Raw genomic sequence first — 15,238 nt, forward strand, 5'->3', positions numbered from 1 at the left:
TATGTAGGTGCTGTAATTATAGTGCGAGTGCCAAGTCGGACGAATTTTCATCCGCTTTTTTGTTTTGTCGGTTGCGCACTAATATGCCACCGTAGATAACCCCTATTTCGCAGTGGGGTAACCGATTACACAATTGTGACGGTGATCGCAATACGGAATACGAAATACGGAATACATTAACAAGTAATAAGGTAAAGATACGGAGTACACGACTTTAGTTACCGTTTCTATTGTTTTTCTCTCAACGTTCTTGAATTCAGACCATTTCCTCGACATAATCTTTTACTTGTCTTTCCTCCTACTTCTTCAACTTTCTTCATGTGTACTCAAAGTTGGTTTATGATGCGCAGTTCGTAGCGCTATAATATGCCAGTGGTGCAACAAGGTCCTCGATGGAAAGACAAGACGTAGTGTCTTGTGTCAAGCTAAACGCGACTCTGCCTCCGCAATCCTTGACGGGATAGAATGAAATGCGGCACTCGCTTCCAGCCGGGACTCCACCTAGGACCGACTTATGCTGGTCCGCATTTAGGACTACGTCGCAATCGACATCGCCTTGTCGTTCTACTCTATCTGCGACCGCGTCCGAGTTTGTCGAGTTGCTACAGTCCTCAGTATCATACATAGTGAAGGACCATCCTGATACTGATTGGAGGAATACGGGAACAGCCATGGCGGCCAAATTGAAAGTTGTTGACAAGCGCATTGTGTTGGCTATGGTCGACTAGTCTTCTCTTCAGGTAGTATGCTAGCGGGATTGATGCTAACTTGACGATGTGTTGTAGTGAATAGTAGATTGAGGGAAGTTAGATTCGTTGCGGGGCAATCTGTGGTAGAATTTCTTCGCAGAGCAGAAATAAGTAAGGGCAGAATCAATAACCTTTTCAGGGAAGCTGCTATTTATATTACTTCCCATCGTCTAAGTAACATGGCAAGAAAAGCAGTTGCATCTGATATCCTGATGTCACGATGTCGACGTGCATAGAAAATGCGACGAATATCCACTCAAGGCACCACAAATCTTCCGGGGGATCGACGGAGCAAACGATGCACGGCTTAGGGTAACTATCCAGAATAAAGCGCAAACACTCTCATACCCGAAATACTGCTAACATAATTCACTCATTAACTTAAGCGATGGTACTACATCAAGTTTTATAAAGATCTGATGAAGAAAGTTTGCAACTCTTCGCGTGATAGTTATATTTATTCACCGTGGCGCTTGCTGAGGATTTTGATGAGATGGAAAAAAGTCGAGTATGGAAGGGTTCACTTGACTCTCACCTCGAAGGATGGGTTTGTACCCTATGCAAGAGCACCTCATTTCAGCCCCAGCCTGCTTATCTTTGCAAAGCCACCTTGGCATAGCCCGCTACGAAAACCAAGCTACCAAATAAATTGAAGCCGAAGGTCATTTGCCTACTTCGTACAAATTTTATACCTAAGCGTCTACTTTTCCTATTTTTCTTAGCTAACATACTCACACTATCACCGATTATACTGAAGAATGGCCGGCTTAGACCTGACGAGCCGCTCACTTTCTAAGAAGCTCGACACTGCAGGTTTAATGAACCATGTGCAACAACTTAGGGAGCCTCTGACGGGATTCAATTCTCTGGAGTCTGAATCGGAATCTCCAAATGCGCTGGCATTACTGTTGAATGATATCTGCAGCGTCACTTCTTCGCTCAATGACCTGGCGGAAAATGATATTAAATTCCCGCAATATAATGCGGGTCGACTGTACAAGGTCTATAAAGCTTGCGGTATACTCATTCAAGAGTCTATACTACGCCTAAAACTTCTCAGAGAGAGTCGAGAACCTACTCCGGCCTTAGAACATATCGACGAAGAGAATGGTCTTACCAAAAGGTGCAGGGAACTACAGCTTCGAATGGAGATGATCCGTCTTTTATGCTCCGTTATAGACGTTTTGTCGTATACGATTACAGCAAATGAAAATACGACACCACATGAGACTCTCGCTACTATAGCGACACTTCGTAACCGTATCTCTTTGACCGAAACGAAAATTTCCCATCTTGACTTTGTTGACAATGCCGAGGTATGTCACGGACTTTCTAATGAAAGCACATAACTGACTGCTTAACTCAGCTTCGGAGAGCCGTAATTATTGCAGAAAGTGCTATTCCAGTCCCTATTCATAAGCATTTCATTATACCAAGGCGCACTTCAAGCATTTACACAAGGCGGGAGGAAGAGGTTATGATTAAAGCCGCGTTCGAGGATAGAGCATGTTTTAGCCAAAAGAGATTTGTACTCTTCGGCAGGGGAGGTTCGGGGAAGACCGAGCTAGCGTTAAAATATGCCGAAGACTTCCGACAACTGTTCTGGGGCGTTTTCTTTATTGATGGTAGTTCTCGGAAGCGTGCGTCGGAGGGCTATTCGGATATTGCGAGGACCGTAGGTATTGAGCCTAACGAAGACTCTGCTAAGAAGTGGTTGGCCCTACAGAACGTACCATGGCTACTGATAATCGACCATGCTAATACCTTTGAGGTTGACTTTGAAGATATACTCCCTACAGGCCGGCACGGGCGTATTCTAATAACCTCCCGCAGCCCCAGGTATAACCGTTACGGCACTGCCGGTAAGAGATACTTAGGGGTTCGGCACATGGCAGAGGAGGAGGCCATTCACCTTGTCCTCAAGGCAGCCGTGTGCCCAACCCCATGGAGTGTTAACGACAAGCAGTCAGCTAAAGAGGTAGCTAAAGCTGTGGGGTCCTCCCCATTGGCCCTGGTCGCCGCTGGTAATGCAGTTAAGCATGGTATCTGCTCTTTGACCGACTACTTAGCCTTCCATAAGCGTCATTCAAGCCTAATCATTTCTCATCGGAGGAAACTTCGGGAAAATGATAAGCTTATGAGATCTGATTATCTAGGCGATGAGTATATTAGCATTATCACTCCGTTCGAAATGCTCTATCTGTCGCTGGAAGTTGATACGCAACAAAGCTCTAAGGATGCGCTTGAAATCCTCAACATATTATCTTATATGCATTTTGAGCATATCTACTTTGACTTTCTACTTAATGCGGCCCTTAACTATTCCACAAAAGGGTTAGAAACGAACGCAGCAGGACATAACGGGAATTGGTTGGGGTGCTTCCGAAAATCTGTTACTGCTCGACTAAGTCAATATTTTGACTCAGTTTCTCTGTCGGCTCCCTCACCCCTTCCTCTGGTTCTAAGAAATGACAAATGCCTCAACGAAGATGAGTTTGAAGAAAAATTACGAATTCGTCTTGATCAAGCGATAAAAGTCCTTCTCCAGAGATCACTCATTATGATAGAAGAGGGAGAAAATCGATATTGCATGCAGCCTTTAGTCCACAAATGGATCAGGGGGCGACCTAGCATTTCAACAGCAGAACGGGCATACTGGTGCGGAATCACCACAGCTATTCTGGCTAGTAATGTCTCGGCTCTCCACCACGGGGCGATCGGCAATATGGAAGACGTAGATATGGAGCGAGAACTGTTGCGCCATATCGTTCACGTCGATGATTGTCGAAAAGCCGTTGAAATGAGGCTAGAGAAGAACAGACTGGCTAGGAATTCATTTCTCCCTATTTTGGGGATCGGTCCTAAGAGGCAGGACACAGGACAAGCTATATTAAATCAATCACATCCAGAGGCGAAGCCCGTCGAAACAGAATCGTATACCAAAATGGTATCCGCACCCGGTCCCTTATATGAAAAGCCGGAGTCTTCCGTTCAAGATTCTTCTCTGTTGGTCCTCTATAAAATGCTCGTCTTCATTTTCCTATGGATCGTCCTATGGATCTGCCTATGGAGTAGCGTCAACCGACTTCTCGTTCCACTTCTCCCATCATATAACAAACATCTGATCAAGTGTATGACATCTATTGTTTTCGTCGTCGTGTTAATTCTGACAGTCACCAATAAAATCGAATCAGGAAGCAATTCGGATATCAATATAAGTAACGATTATTTTAAGGGGTCGAATTCCGGGAAACTAACAGTCAACAAACAAAAGGAACTCCTTACGGGGAGCTTACGCAGATCCTGGAAGGACAATGGTCGCCCAAAGGAAGAGCTGCATTCTCATAGAAATGAACAAGAATGTGCAACTTTTACATATCCCACAATCCTCCCACATCTCCTGGATTCTGTGCTTGGCAGGGTTTCATTCCTACGTTCCGAACCGCAGCTTCCTCCTGGCCAGACTCGTATAAGATGGACGTGTGTAAGTTAAATCGGCACCCTACCAACACTTAAATGGACAGAATACCTAATCTCTTTCCAAGGAATGCGGTGCTAAACTCTTCGATGATTTCGTCGAGATAGAGCCAGGATCCCTGCAAGAGCTCCAGGACTCAATGCAGGGAGTAGTTCAGAATGGAGCACCTCAAAAGGGGACGAATACCTATATTCTGCAGGATATGATAGAACGTGTCAAGCGGGTTTTCGGCTCGCTGAGTAGGGCATTTTCGACAAACCAGAGTTCGGCAAATAATAGTACCTTGCCATTACACCAGACTACTTCCCTTAACAGTCCATCAAGTCCCCTTCGATCGCTTGACTTGCTGCACGTTCTATTTTGCATCCACACAGGCGAGACCGGATTGAGACTTCATCAAGAACGTCTCTCAGGCATTACCTCTGATCGCGAGCTTTTACTCTTCCTTCGGAAAGAATACTTAAAATACAGAAAAGTGGCCTCCTGGCTTACACTCCGGAGCGTTACTGGAGTCTCTCTGGCAAGGGTACGTCCTCCTATCATAGCAATCTTCCATATTGAGCTGACGTAGAAAAGTTCATGGTCGATTCAAGCGAGTTTGCTGAAGTCCACCGGCACGCTCATGTCTGTACCTCAGACTGTGTCTGTCTGCCCCCGGTTGACAAGATAGGGACCGAGTACAATTGCCGCCCGGCGCCGGAGGTCAAACCCAAATACGTTCCTCCCATCGGCCCACGATATCTATCGCATCATTTCAGTCATCCCGACTGCATCCGCCCGACACAGAAGTTCATATATAATCAGTTGCCCAAGCGGACGTGCGGGCAGTTGCAAGCGCCCGAAGATCGGGTTGAATTTGGCTGGGGAGTCTACTTTGAAGAGGGTTGGCACTGGAGATCCATTTACTTCGTCATAGTTGTTCTGATTGCTTCCGGAAGCGGCGTCTTTGGGGTTACTTGGTCTATCACTAAAGGTGATATCCAGGGTGGCTTTGCGGTCTCCAGCCTCTGGGTCACATTAGGTAGCCTATTCTTGGGATATATCGCCGTTCGGAGTTTCTAGGTATGTGTGTATTATTTTTGGTTTGATTATATGGATATAGCTGGATGTGTGATGAAGTTCAAATTTATGTCACATAAGTTAGTTAGAGGGTGTGATGATTGTCTAAGAGCTGGGGCATGGGCCCCTTTTCCGCACCCCCACCCGCACACGCTACAGGAACGCAGGTGCAAGTTGAGCTTCCTCAAGAAGCTCTTTGACAGAATAGGTGTGAGGTACATATCTAAGACATCTAATGTACGTTGCTCTAATAATACTATCCTGGCTTTATTGATTGACTTGTAATAAAAAGTGCAGATCTACCCCGGGACATGAAGAAACATGCATAGTTGACTTTGGGTGCTACCCTATAACTACGGCCTCGTTTGGGGCATCGAGAGGAAATATTGAAATGCTTAAGAACGACGTTGTATCAACTAGAGGTCGTGAAACTATATGTTCGGAGTCACTCCTATTCTACTTCGTAGTTAGCAGTAACTAGCCTCTCATACGGTGTTGCTGGCTACGATAGTCGAGATACAAAGACAAGTAGTACCTAATAATGTTTGTCGGATTTTTTTGGGGCTTATTTTAATTTAACCTAACCTAGAATACAATGCGCATATTTGTGTCAACTTAACTATCAGCTGTATAACTCAGAGGCCAATCGAATTTTGGGGTGTTGTCTGGCAAGTGATGCTCGTCATGCGAGGACATAAGAGACAATGCAGCAAGCCAGGGAACTTTTAAGAACCTTCTTGTGCCCCCGTATCGGTTATTGGTTTCTTATTTCCACTTGACAATAGAGTCGTTGATACCCGGAACCTGAGCTAACAGCTGCCTGGCCCAAAGGTCAGCTTGATTCTGCTTCATACCCTTGAAGAAGTCGTTGAGGCGGATCTGCTTGTAGTCGACTGAGTGTCCCTGGCGTATTTCTTCCGGGGTCGAGCCATCTCGAGCCATTCTGAACTCAATATCGGCGCTACCTTCTTGTCTGACGGCGTAGACGCTGACGCGTGACGCCAAGGGTTGGCTCTTCGGGGTGCCGATGTGGACAGCCTTGGCGCGGAGCTTGCTGCCTGGAGGGTTCAAGAATACGAAAGACTCTGCTGGATACGCCGAAGTGTCACCGGGCCATCGGAATTCGTTGGCCTTCTTCGCAGCCGCGAGACGCGCTTTCTCGGCTGCCTTCTCGGCTTCCATCTCTTCCTCGCGACGCTTCGATTCAGCCCTCAGTCTACAGGTCTCGGCGTAAATAAGTCCAAGGCCGTACGGTAGAGATGGAATCTCAGACTCTGTGAGAATGTGGGAGCCGGATACTGGTTTGCTTTCTCCACCAATTTCGCCGAAGTTGTTGAGTGTACTGGTAGACTGGGTGGAATTGGCGACTTCAAAGCGCGATTCCGTATAAGCGCTGTCCTGTGGCTGGGGCTGGGGTTGGGGTTGCTTAATGGGGTTTAAAGATGATTGACTTGCTCCTTGCCCTTGGAATGACATAGCTCCTTGGGTGGGAAGGTCTGAAGATGAATTCATGATGGATCCTGGTTGGCGACTTCTCCAGTGTCGCGGCTTCCTACGTTTGATGCTATTAGTTTAAGAAACAGATTTATTAAGGCCGTTTTAAGGCACTTGTATTGTGCAAAGACTTACTTTTGAGAACCTTTTATAGTGTCAACTGGGGAAGGTCCACGCTTTCTTGAACTGGGATGCTGCAACAGGCTTGGATGGCCCAAAGATGGCAATGCTGGTACACGGAAAAGAAGAGTGTTTGAAGTTCCAGCTTGACCAATGGGATTATCATCTTCGGCGAGCTTTAACAAGTCAGTAGATGATGCATCATCTGAATGATGCAGAGCAACGGCTACCATCCCATCCTCCTGGGTCTTGCCATCTGAAGAGTCTGCCATACTGACATTGGGAGTGTGCTTCTAAGTCCAGTAAATCCTTTTTGGTGACTATGTTTGGGAAGTTATGAATTAAACCACATAATCAGTGTACTACTTTAAATAGGATGAATATTTACTGCCTCAGGGTGAATTTACGGGGCCTACGGCAGGAAGTAAGTCTGGCCCTTAGGAGTGTAGCAGCCTTAGTAACTCCAAGCACCTTCTACACCAGTGCATACAGGCTTGACATGCTCTAAATTTCCATATACCATTACTTAAATATTCACAACCATTCATGCATATCGTGAAGATTATAAGAAGTTCGTCGACACTCCAAGAATTATTCATATAATGGGACGATTCACGCATATTTCCTTCCAGGGATCAAAGGGTTAATAGTCTCGAAAGAGAAAGATCCCCAAGATTTTATTTCGTACTCTGACTAACAAACCTGGATTTAAATGTAATCTCTATGGATGTGAGTTATAATGTCCTCTCCCCAAACATGCAACGTCCACGTCTGAGGCGTTAATACTTTGGACGACGACGTCACCTGCTCTAAACCTCACTATTGAACTATCAACCCCGGATCTAGAACTGCCTGGTAACCATGTGAGAGACTTCAACCCATCCTTTGGATCCTCCAAGAAAGCTAATACATAGTCCTGCATCGTCTCTGCCACCTGTTTTTGAAAGTCTGTGGCTCCGCCTGTGAGGTTATAACTTCCAAATATCATGGGTAAATGGGCTCCATGATAAGCTCCCATCCAAGAAAAAGGAGTTAAGTTTGAGTAGTTCCCAGCGTATTGATAACGATATGTAGTGAGGTTATTAAATTCCCTAACGTTTGAAGAGTTAAATGCTGGGCAAATAAAGTCGTTCAATGTTCCTCTGTCGACTTCTGTCTTATTAGGACCTTGAGTTAAGTTATCAATAGGGTAGGCAATAAGACTTGATTGCTCATTCGATGTGTCGCTAATGAGTGCTGGGACTTTCGATATGAGACCTTTCTCGGCCCTTTCTATATAGTTCTGGAATATGATTTTGTTGTCAACACTAGGTCGAAAGAACAAAGATGGCTTCTTCTTTTCATCCCCATGATGTCCAATAAGGTTCGTAATTAAATTTACTGGGACGCTGTCGCATACATTCGACCTGAGCTTTTGGGTCGTCTGGAAAATCGCACCCAAGTTCCTTGGAAACGTATGTAAAGTTTGTTTGTAGTGCGTTATCGCCCTGTGCAAAAGTACGCATCGCTGCTCCAGACATCAAGAAAAAGCCGGCAGCCAGCAGGTCATCGTGAAATGCGAAGTTTAAAACGTCTGCTGATACTCCGCCGGCTGAATGATCCCATACTGTGATACGGCTTGAGTCACCACCAAAGGCTTCAATGTTCGCATACACCCATTCTAGCGCAAGTCTCTGATCTAAAATACCGAGATCGTTATCTTCGAGTCCAGCGGAATTTGGAAACCCAAATATGTTAACCCTGTAGTTCATGGTAACAATGATGTGCTTTTGGCTACGGTTGACCCATCCGGCTGGTATATGATAGGGGGGCATCCAAGCCACTACCTCTAAAACTACCGCCTGGCAGAAATAAGCCCACAGGAAGCTTATCTTTCGACGTGGCATTAATAGGGGTCCAAATTGCCAAGCTCAAACAATCCTCGGCTGTGGTCTGTGCCATTTCTCCCGCATAGTGACTTTGATCGCCTGTAGGTATAGAGAAGTCGGTAATATTGGCATTCCATAATGATAAGTGAGAGGTCAAATATTGAGGACATGAAGGTGGAAATCTGTAAGAGTGGTGATGGCTCTGTGAAGGATGGAGAGGCACGGGAGGTTTCCATCGGAGCTTGCCAACAGGAGGCTCAGCATACGGGATGTTTCGAAATTCTCTGACACCCGGATATTCTGAATTCTGTAGGCCAGTGTACGTTCCAGTCAGGGTCCCTACCGTGAGACTAGGACCATCATCTTGATCGCACAATCGGCTCGCCGCGAGAATCTTGACAAAAGTAGCACCAAACAGGAATAACAGCTTCATTATCAATGGAAGATAATTGAAGCCAAGACCGATCGTCGCTGTAGTAGCTCTGCGAGGTCAATCATACCTAGCTATGTTACTCTAGGTAAAGCCAAGACCCGAAATTTGGTATCCCCTACTGATGATGAAAGTCTCTCTACCCAAAGAAAGGTGGCCATACTTATAAATCGATAAAATGTGAAGAGGGGTATATAGCTGGTTACAACTATTCCATAGCACAAATCATCTCTCTATGTCTAGTATGTCGGCACTTGTAAGTTTCAAAGAGCTTCCTTTCTCGTCAATAAGACCCTACATGTGACTTTGATAAATGAAACCATCAAATGCTCTGGAACCTTTGGGTATGTTCTGGACCTTTGCGGTAACTATGGTTCGAATAGGCTAAATGTTGTCATCTCGCATCATTGGGGTGGCACCTGATAGGATGAGACGTCCAAGTTGCGGAAACCACTGCCATATAGGTCAAGGCTTGCCTTCAATGTGAATGGATAGTTTAAAATATAGGGTATAGTCTCCTGCTTAGCCGCTGAAATATATTATATACTGAGTATGTTAAAATTAAGTCAACACTCATTATGTTCTTACCATGCATTATGAGCACCTTATTTATTAGAATGATCTAGATTATTATTATGGTATGAACTTGTCAAACACGAAAAACGACGCCGTAATCGCTGTACAGCAATTACGCCTTATATATTGTGCGACAGAACTTTAACTAGAAATGGTGGTAGGCTCTTTAATGTTTTATATAAGCACACATTTCTGCCTAAGTTTTAATCAAGAATGCTCTAAGCAAGATCCCTATTCGTTCGTCACGGACTTTGTTGGCAGTAGTTCTATCAGGTTGGACTAAACGGATCTCTGAATTGAAGCTATATAGGCACTTTCTATACGTAGGTGAGATGTTCTGTCCAAGGTTCTACCCCTGACTTTTAACCAAGTACTAATGCAATGTGCCAATAAATGGGGACATAAGTCAACTTGCCTGAGCGCAACCTTCTTTTGCTTTTTAAGAGATCAGAGATATTAAGATAAGCCTGCTAAGGAGATACGGTCAATTTTCAGCTCTAGCAGTGATATCCAAGGCGGACTAATACTAGCGAAGTACCGCTACCTTCACCCCTATATCAAGGATTCTTTAGGATGTCCCCACTAGCAGCAGGTACTCTATAGGAAGAACAATATGTAGACCATCAAAATCCAGGGCTCATTGCAATGGATGACTATATTATCCCAAAGAGTACATAGTTGGGTGTCAGCACCTGCGCCATCCATCACAACGAAGATCTCTCCCTAGACTCTTTCTCGTATCTATCGGAGCGCTTGCTTCTTTCAGAAACCCTTTAGCACATGACACCTTCGCTGCATTCTTGATGAGACACTCTGGGTACGCGGGTAAAGCCATGGCGTACCTCGAGGCAACTCGCGTACTAGATAAAACACTTTCGTATTTTACTTTCAAGGCGCTTCCGGGTATCATGCACTACAAAGTCATGTTTGTTCTTGAAGTCGACAACTATGGTATGATGGATAAAGTTAGGCGTTACCAGATTTATGATAACTTTACATTTCACCAGACTGTAAGTGGCCAACATAATCTTCGTAAGACATCATACTTATTTAACTCGGAATCTTCCAAGGCATGTCGCATAGGTATCCATAGCATTGTGGTTTCTACGTAGCTACGGTTGTTGGAATTATCCCCTCAGTACTGAATTCATTTTGAAAGAGGGATGGTGAAGTTTGTATCCCCGAGGTAGTATCACTTGATGCGAAAGACGATGTGCGTCAGACCTTTTTATCGCTTGTAAACCAACCTAAATCTTCATACCTAAGACATATACGAAAGCTAGAGATAAAATAAGCGAAGCTAAACGAACAAGTACGCCAGAGTACGTACCCAAGGTAGTCAAGATAATGAACTTCTACACGGCTTGCTTTTCTTGCAGCCTATGGGCGACGTTACCTCTCGCCATAAGGCACCCATACTATGAGATTAAGTACCTGATGCTGAGGTGCATGCTAGACTGAGGTAGACGGGCCAAACACATAATAGCCTAGGTAACGGGAGCATCTTGGGCGGACTACGATTCGTGATACGTAGTGTGCCGCGCGGTTAACCCAATAGGTCGTCCCTAGTTACACAACATTCTTCAAATATGGGAAAGCGATGTTATAAATCATACTATTACAGGCCTTACACATATTAATGAACCATGGCCCTAGTTGGAGCAAGATAGCTATTGCGCAAGCGTAGTAGCTAGCTGTGTAACATCGTCACGATAAACGATACGAGAGACATGCCATGAGTTATCGTATAGTGCTTACGGCTGCACTGCTAGCGGATTCTCGAAAACAAACAGGTCATTGAGATAAAGGTTTGCTAATGGAAACATCCACTTGCAACGCTCTTAATAACTGGTTGGGTCACATCCCATTAATAAATCTAAGACTTTTGAGATAAGCAAGTCTTGAAGGCATTTGATAGGGCTTACTCCTATTACGCGCAGTCAGTGAATATATATCCGGAAGTACGCAAGGGGCGGCCAAGGCGGCAAGCGCGTATATATTAGGTATATACAATACAATGGATGTATGGTACCTTAGGTAGCTAAGATCTGACTGAAAGCCATCAGCGACGCCACACACTCGGCCTCTCTTTTAGGTCGAATGATTCAAAACGCCACTCATCAAAAACATTCTCTAGTAGAGGGTAGATGCGATCAATAAACGCTTTGAAGGAATGTCGCATCGCCGTGTCATCAGCCGGTAAAATATTTTCCACCTCTTCACCGAGCTTATCATCTATGATAGCAAGCCGCTATGGATTCTTTGGTGTAGGAGGGCTTTACGAGAAGCTTCGCCGGTCCAGGCGTAGAGATGAAAGTAACTCGCCAGCTACAAACACGGAGTAGGTCTTATTAATGATCCTCCACCGGACGTAGTGCAGACATCCGTACAGAGTATTTTCAACACCAGATTCTCCGTTTCTCGTCGGAGTTTTTACGTTGATGCATTGGTGATATGATCTTTATATTTGAACCCTACCATATATATGATCTATGTGAGCATTGTTCGTATTCCGTAGGAATACAAACGTTTAGCTTCTATTGCGTTTATACGTCATGTTTCATAAATACAAATCTAGCGGATATTGGATCTATTACAAAAGAAATTTACCGAATCTCCTCCGAATCTATTCATATACATAGCATCGTCCTAATTCCGTCGCCGGCATCCCTTCCTTGGTCTTGGGGTTCCAGCCCAAGCCCATATCCATTATATCCTCAGTCGTAGCCAGACTTCGTGGTACATCCGGCGCGTAGTCCAGGGCGAGACCTAGGAATGTCCTATACCCGTCAATTGCGTATGTCCTTTCTTGTAGGTTTTGGCCCTGCCATATCGCCCACAGGCGATCAATCTGCGCGTGTAGAAGATAGAAGACTGGATCGTTAGGCGTGCTGAACGGATCTGCCGCTTCGCGCCCTACGAATATGTGTGAATTCAGATGCCATAGGTCCTCTATATTGTTCCTAAATTCCTTAATGTCCTTGGATGCCACGATGGTTGTCGCGTTGGCCCACGTCAGCACACCTTTGCTTGAAGGGTCATGGAAATCCCGGGACAAACATCGCTTATTAGGTTCATAGCCGTACTTGTTAGCTGGATCGATAACCTCCTTCGCTACGGGACCCAGGCTGATTGTGAACTCCTTAAAGGGGCCATCCGTGACGCAGCCACCTCCCGTGCCGGCGGGCATTGGCAGCGAGAAATTACCTATGACCAATCCGGGAAGAGTGACTTTCTGGGCCTTATGGGGTACCTGGGCGCCGTTACCACCAAAAGATGTCATCGAACCATCAAAGACCTTGGACTTAGTCTGGTCTTCTGAGAACCGGGGAACATCCCAGTAAGGGAGATGCCCCTTATACCCGCACTCGTTGCGCAGCGCTTGCTCCATTTGCCAGAGGAACAGGCGATGCCACGGCAGGAGGTAGCCCTGAGCTAGTTAGCTGATGAATACGTTAGAATGGATTATTTGGCAGGAACACTCACCGATTGGTGGATTATGTTAGTCTGGTTAATGTGGATGTAAGTGAAGTCATCTAGCCGGTTGACGGCGCCGGGCGCTAGACTCGTGTCCATCGTTGGTGGTTTAGCCGCCAGACATTTTACTGCGCGTAGATAATCTGCTCTTGTCGCGTCGTCGAGGTTATCCCTGTGGCTCATGTTAGAGTTATAAGTTACGATAGAAGCTTCATCTTCGCGAGCAGTTGTGCCGCCTTACCATGACTTGCGAACGGTGATGCTTCTCCTCGTACAGCCGCGGGGGCCCAGGGATGCTCTGATATTTTTATGATATGTATCTTCGAACCTCTTGAAATCATGAGGCATCGGTATCCCGCCGGCATGGCCTGGGCCACGTCCAACAGGTCCTGCGAGTACGGACTGACTCGCTAGGGCAGCGAATACCCCTATTATGACCGAGTTCCCAAGTAGATGCATTGTCTGCGAGGATCCGGTGTAAGTGAGGTTGTGGACTTTCTGTCAGGCCTAGGAAGACGAAAATCTGTCGATCGTGCTATGACTACCTAATTAAAAGAGACGATAACTCCCTGGGTTGCACTAAGACAACGAGCGGTGGTACGGCTAAGGTGTCAGGCCTACCCGTTATATAAGGAATGGTTGATCGGCCCAACATTCCTGCTGAGGATCGCTGTCGTGAAACAACCGGTATAACCGCGAGCCTCAACTTTTTGAAGATCCCATGGGCTTATGGTGTTTCTAAGTAAACCGCTGGTCATGTAACAGTTATCTAGCTGTGTCGCGATATTCGGGACCGACGAGGGTCGGAATCAGACATGATCTGTCTAGTCGATTCACAAGTACCTAGGTAAGAGGATCGTATTTTAATCGATAGTGTGGCGTTTGCTTCGGAGATATTGCCCAGGAGATCCTGCCGACTCTATGTATCTAACCAATGCATGATGCATCTTCACACGTGCATCTGAATACTTCCTATGCATGACAGTAGCTCACATCGAATGTCGTTTAACGTCCTTACTAGCTTACTCGTATTTTCAGGCGTAGGTACCTATCCACTACCGAGAATCGAGGGGCATCGAAGGGGCATCTAGACCGTCGCGAAGTTCAGAGACTGACCTTGTTACCAAATAATTGAGGAGTGATGACCTCACGGTACAATATAGGGATTAAAAGCGTGCAATAGATAATCTACTGACGGGAAATAAAGGTAGACATGAGCTGATTATTTGGTAATACTAATTCAACATGTCAGTGTGTCCAATCTTGAATTATTGTACTTGTCTCACCACAACGAGCAATGATATTCCGCGAATTTCCCTTTCGCGCCGCGTCTGACATCACGTTTCGGATAGCCGTTCGGACATTAACCCAATCAGAGAATCTTGGACAGAATATTGTTAGTTCGGTTTAGTTGGGTTTGTTATGTTTATCGTAGCTCAAGCCTCACGCCTCTTAATGCCTAGCATCTAAATGTCACCGTTAAGGCTGACGGCTGTTTGCTAGGTACCTCCTATTAAGCTAGATAATTAAAAATCGGGCCCAGTGTAGGTACCTACCTACCAGGTATGTAGTACATTCAATAAGCCACGGCTTGAATCATCTTTAGCATGATGAAGCTATCGCGGGATCGATTCCCACCCGCTTAAACAATCATATAGTAGTTTCAAACTGAGAAACGTACCTTAAATAGCAATGTTCCCGAACAGGTTATAATCCTTCCGGAGGTAAAAATATTCTTTCAATCTATAATAACTTTTACATCTTCCGAACAGGCAGGATTTTTGCTACGCCAACCCAATCTTCCTTCCTCATATTTGGCTTGTTAGCCATCGGCAAGGATCAAGTCGTATGGGAATCTCCAAGACGCACCACGATAAAGGCCAACTTGAAATTTGAACGTGGGACACATCGAATTACGCGTTCCATCGCACCGCAGCCGTGGGATTGAGAAGAAGTTCCAGACCCTTCGTATCAATAGAACCATCAA

The 15,238-nt window shown here is 45.5% G+C and overlaps 6 protein-coding genes across 6 annotated transcripts; 2 read left to right on the forward strand and 4 right to left on the reverse strand.

Moving 5' to 3' along the window:
* Positions 1–337: 337 nt before the first annotated feature.
* On the reverse strand, positions 338–673 carry F4817DRAFT_362284 (uncharacterized protein; the record flags this gene model as incomplete). The annotated part of the gene is made up of 1 exon (XM_049306513.1): positions 338–673. One exon carries the CDS (start codon positions 671–673, stop codon positions 338–340), a length of 336 nt encoding a protein of 111 aa, XP_049154114.1.
* A 434-nt stretch (positions 674–1,107) lies between these two features.
* Positions 1,108–4,524, forward strand: F4817DRAFT_304121 (uncharacterized protein). Its single transcript, XM_049299832.1, has 2 exons — positions 1,108–2,065; positions 2,116–4,524. The coding sequence occupies exons 1-2, from the start codon at positions 1,508–1,510 to the stop codon at positions 4,240–4,242; spliced, it is 2,685 nt and encodes an 894-aa protein (XP_049154115.1). The 5' UTR covers positions 1,108–1,507; the 3' UTR covers positions 4,243–4,524.
* On the forward strand, positions 4,295–5,523 carry F4817DRAFT_353065 (uncharacterized protein). Its single transcript, XM_049305301.1, has one exon. The coding sequence runs from the start codon at positions 4,807–4,809 to the stop codon at positions 5,287–5,289; it is 483 nt and encodes a 160-aa protein (XP_049154116.1). The 5' UTR covers positions 4,295–4,806; the 3' UTR covers positions 5,290–5,523.
* A 413-nt stretch (positions 5,524–5,936) lies between these two features.
* Positions 5,937–7,172, reverse strand: F4817DRAFT_369471 (uncharacterized protein; the record flags this gene model as incomplete). Its single annotated transcript, XM_049307351.1, has 2 exons — positions 5,937–6,838; positions 6,916–7,172. 2 exons carry the CDS (start codon positions 7,170–7,172, stop codon positions 6,052–6,054), a joined length of 1,044 nt encoding a protein of 347 aa, XP_049154117.1. The 3' UTR covers positions 5,937–6,051.
* A 449-nt stretch (positions 7,173–7,621) lies between these two features.
* Positions 7,622–9,201, reverse strand: F4817DRAFT_369473 (alpha/beta-hydrolase; the record flags this gene model as incomplete). The annotated part of the gene is made up of 3 exons (XM_049307352.1): positions 7,622–8,288; positions 8,338–8,692; positions 8,727–9,201. 3 exons carry the CDS (start codon positions 9,199–9,201, stop codon positions 7,622–7,624), a joined length of 1,497 nt encoding a protein of 498 aa, XP_049154118.1.
* A 3,199-nt stretch (positions 9,202–12,400) lies between these two features.
* F4817DRAFT_320840 (Di-copper centre-containing protein) lies at positions 12,401–13,710 on the reverse strand (the record flags this gene model as incomplete). The annotated part of the gene is made up of 3 exons (XM_049301226.1): positions 12,401–13,204; positions 13,261–13,423; positions 13,493–13,710. The coding sequence occupies 3 exons, from the start codon at positions 13,708–13,710 to the stop codon at positions 12,401–12,403; spliced, it is 1,185 nt and encodes a 394-aa protein (XP_049154119.1).
* Between the last annotated feature and the right edge of the window lie 1,528 nt (positions 13,711–15,238).

Source organism: Daldinia loculata (assembly GCF_022478755.1).
Source record: "Daldinia loculata strain CBS 113971 unplaced genomic scaffold F4817scaffold_90, whole genome shotgun sequence".
Taxonomy (NCBI): Eukaryota; Fungi; Ascomycota; class Sordariomycetes; order Xylariales; family Hypoxylaceae; genus Daldinia; species Daldinia loculata.

Excerpts from the sequence above, each read along its gene's own strand:
- F4817DRAFT_304121 (XM_049299832.1), top strand. The coding sequence starts at position 1,508 with ATGGCCGGCTTAGACCTGACGAGCCGCTCACTTTCTAAGAAGCTCGAC. Across the intron at positions 2,066-2,115 it reads ACTTTGTTGACAATGCCGAG|CTTCGGAGAGCCGTAATTAT; the intron begins GTATGTCACGGA and ends TGCTTAACTCAG.
- F4817DRAFT_353065 (XM_049305301.1), top strand. The coding sequence starts at position 4,807 with ATGGTCGATTCAAGCGAGTTTGCTGAAGTCCACCGGCACGCTCATGTC.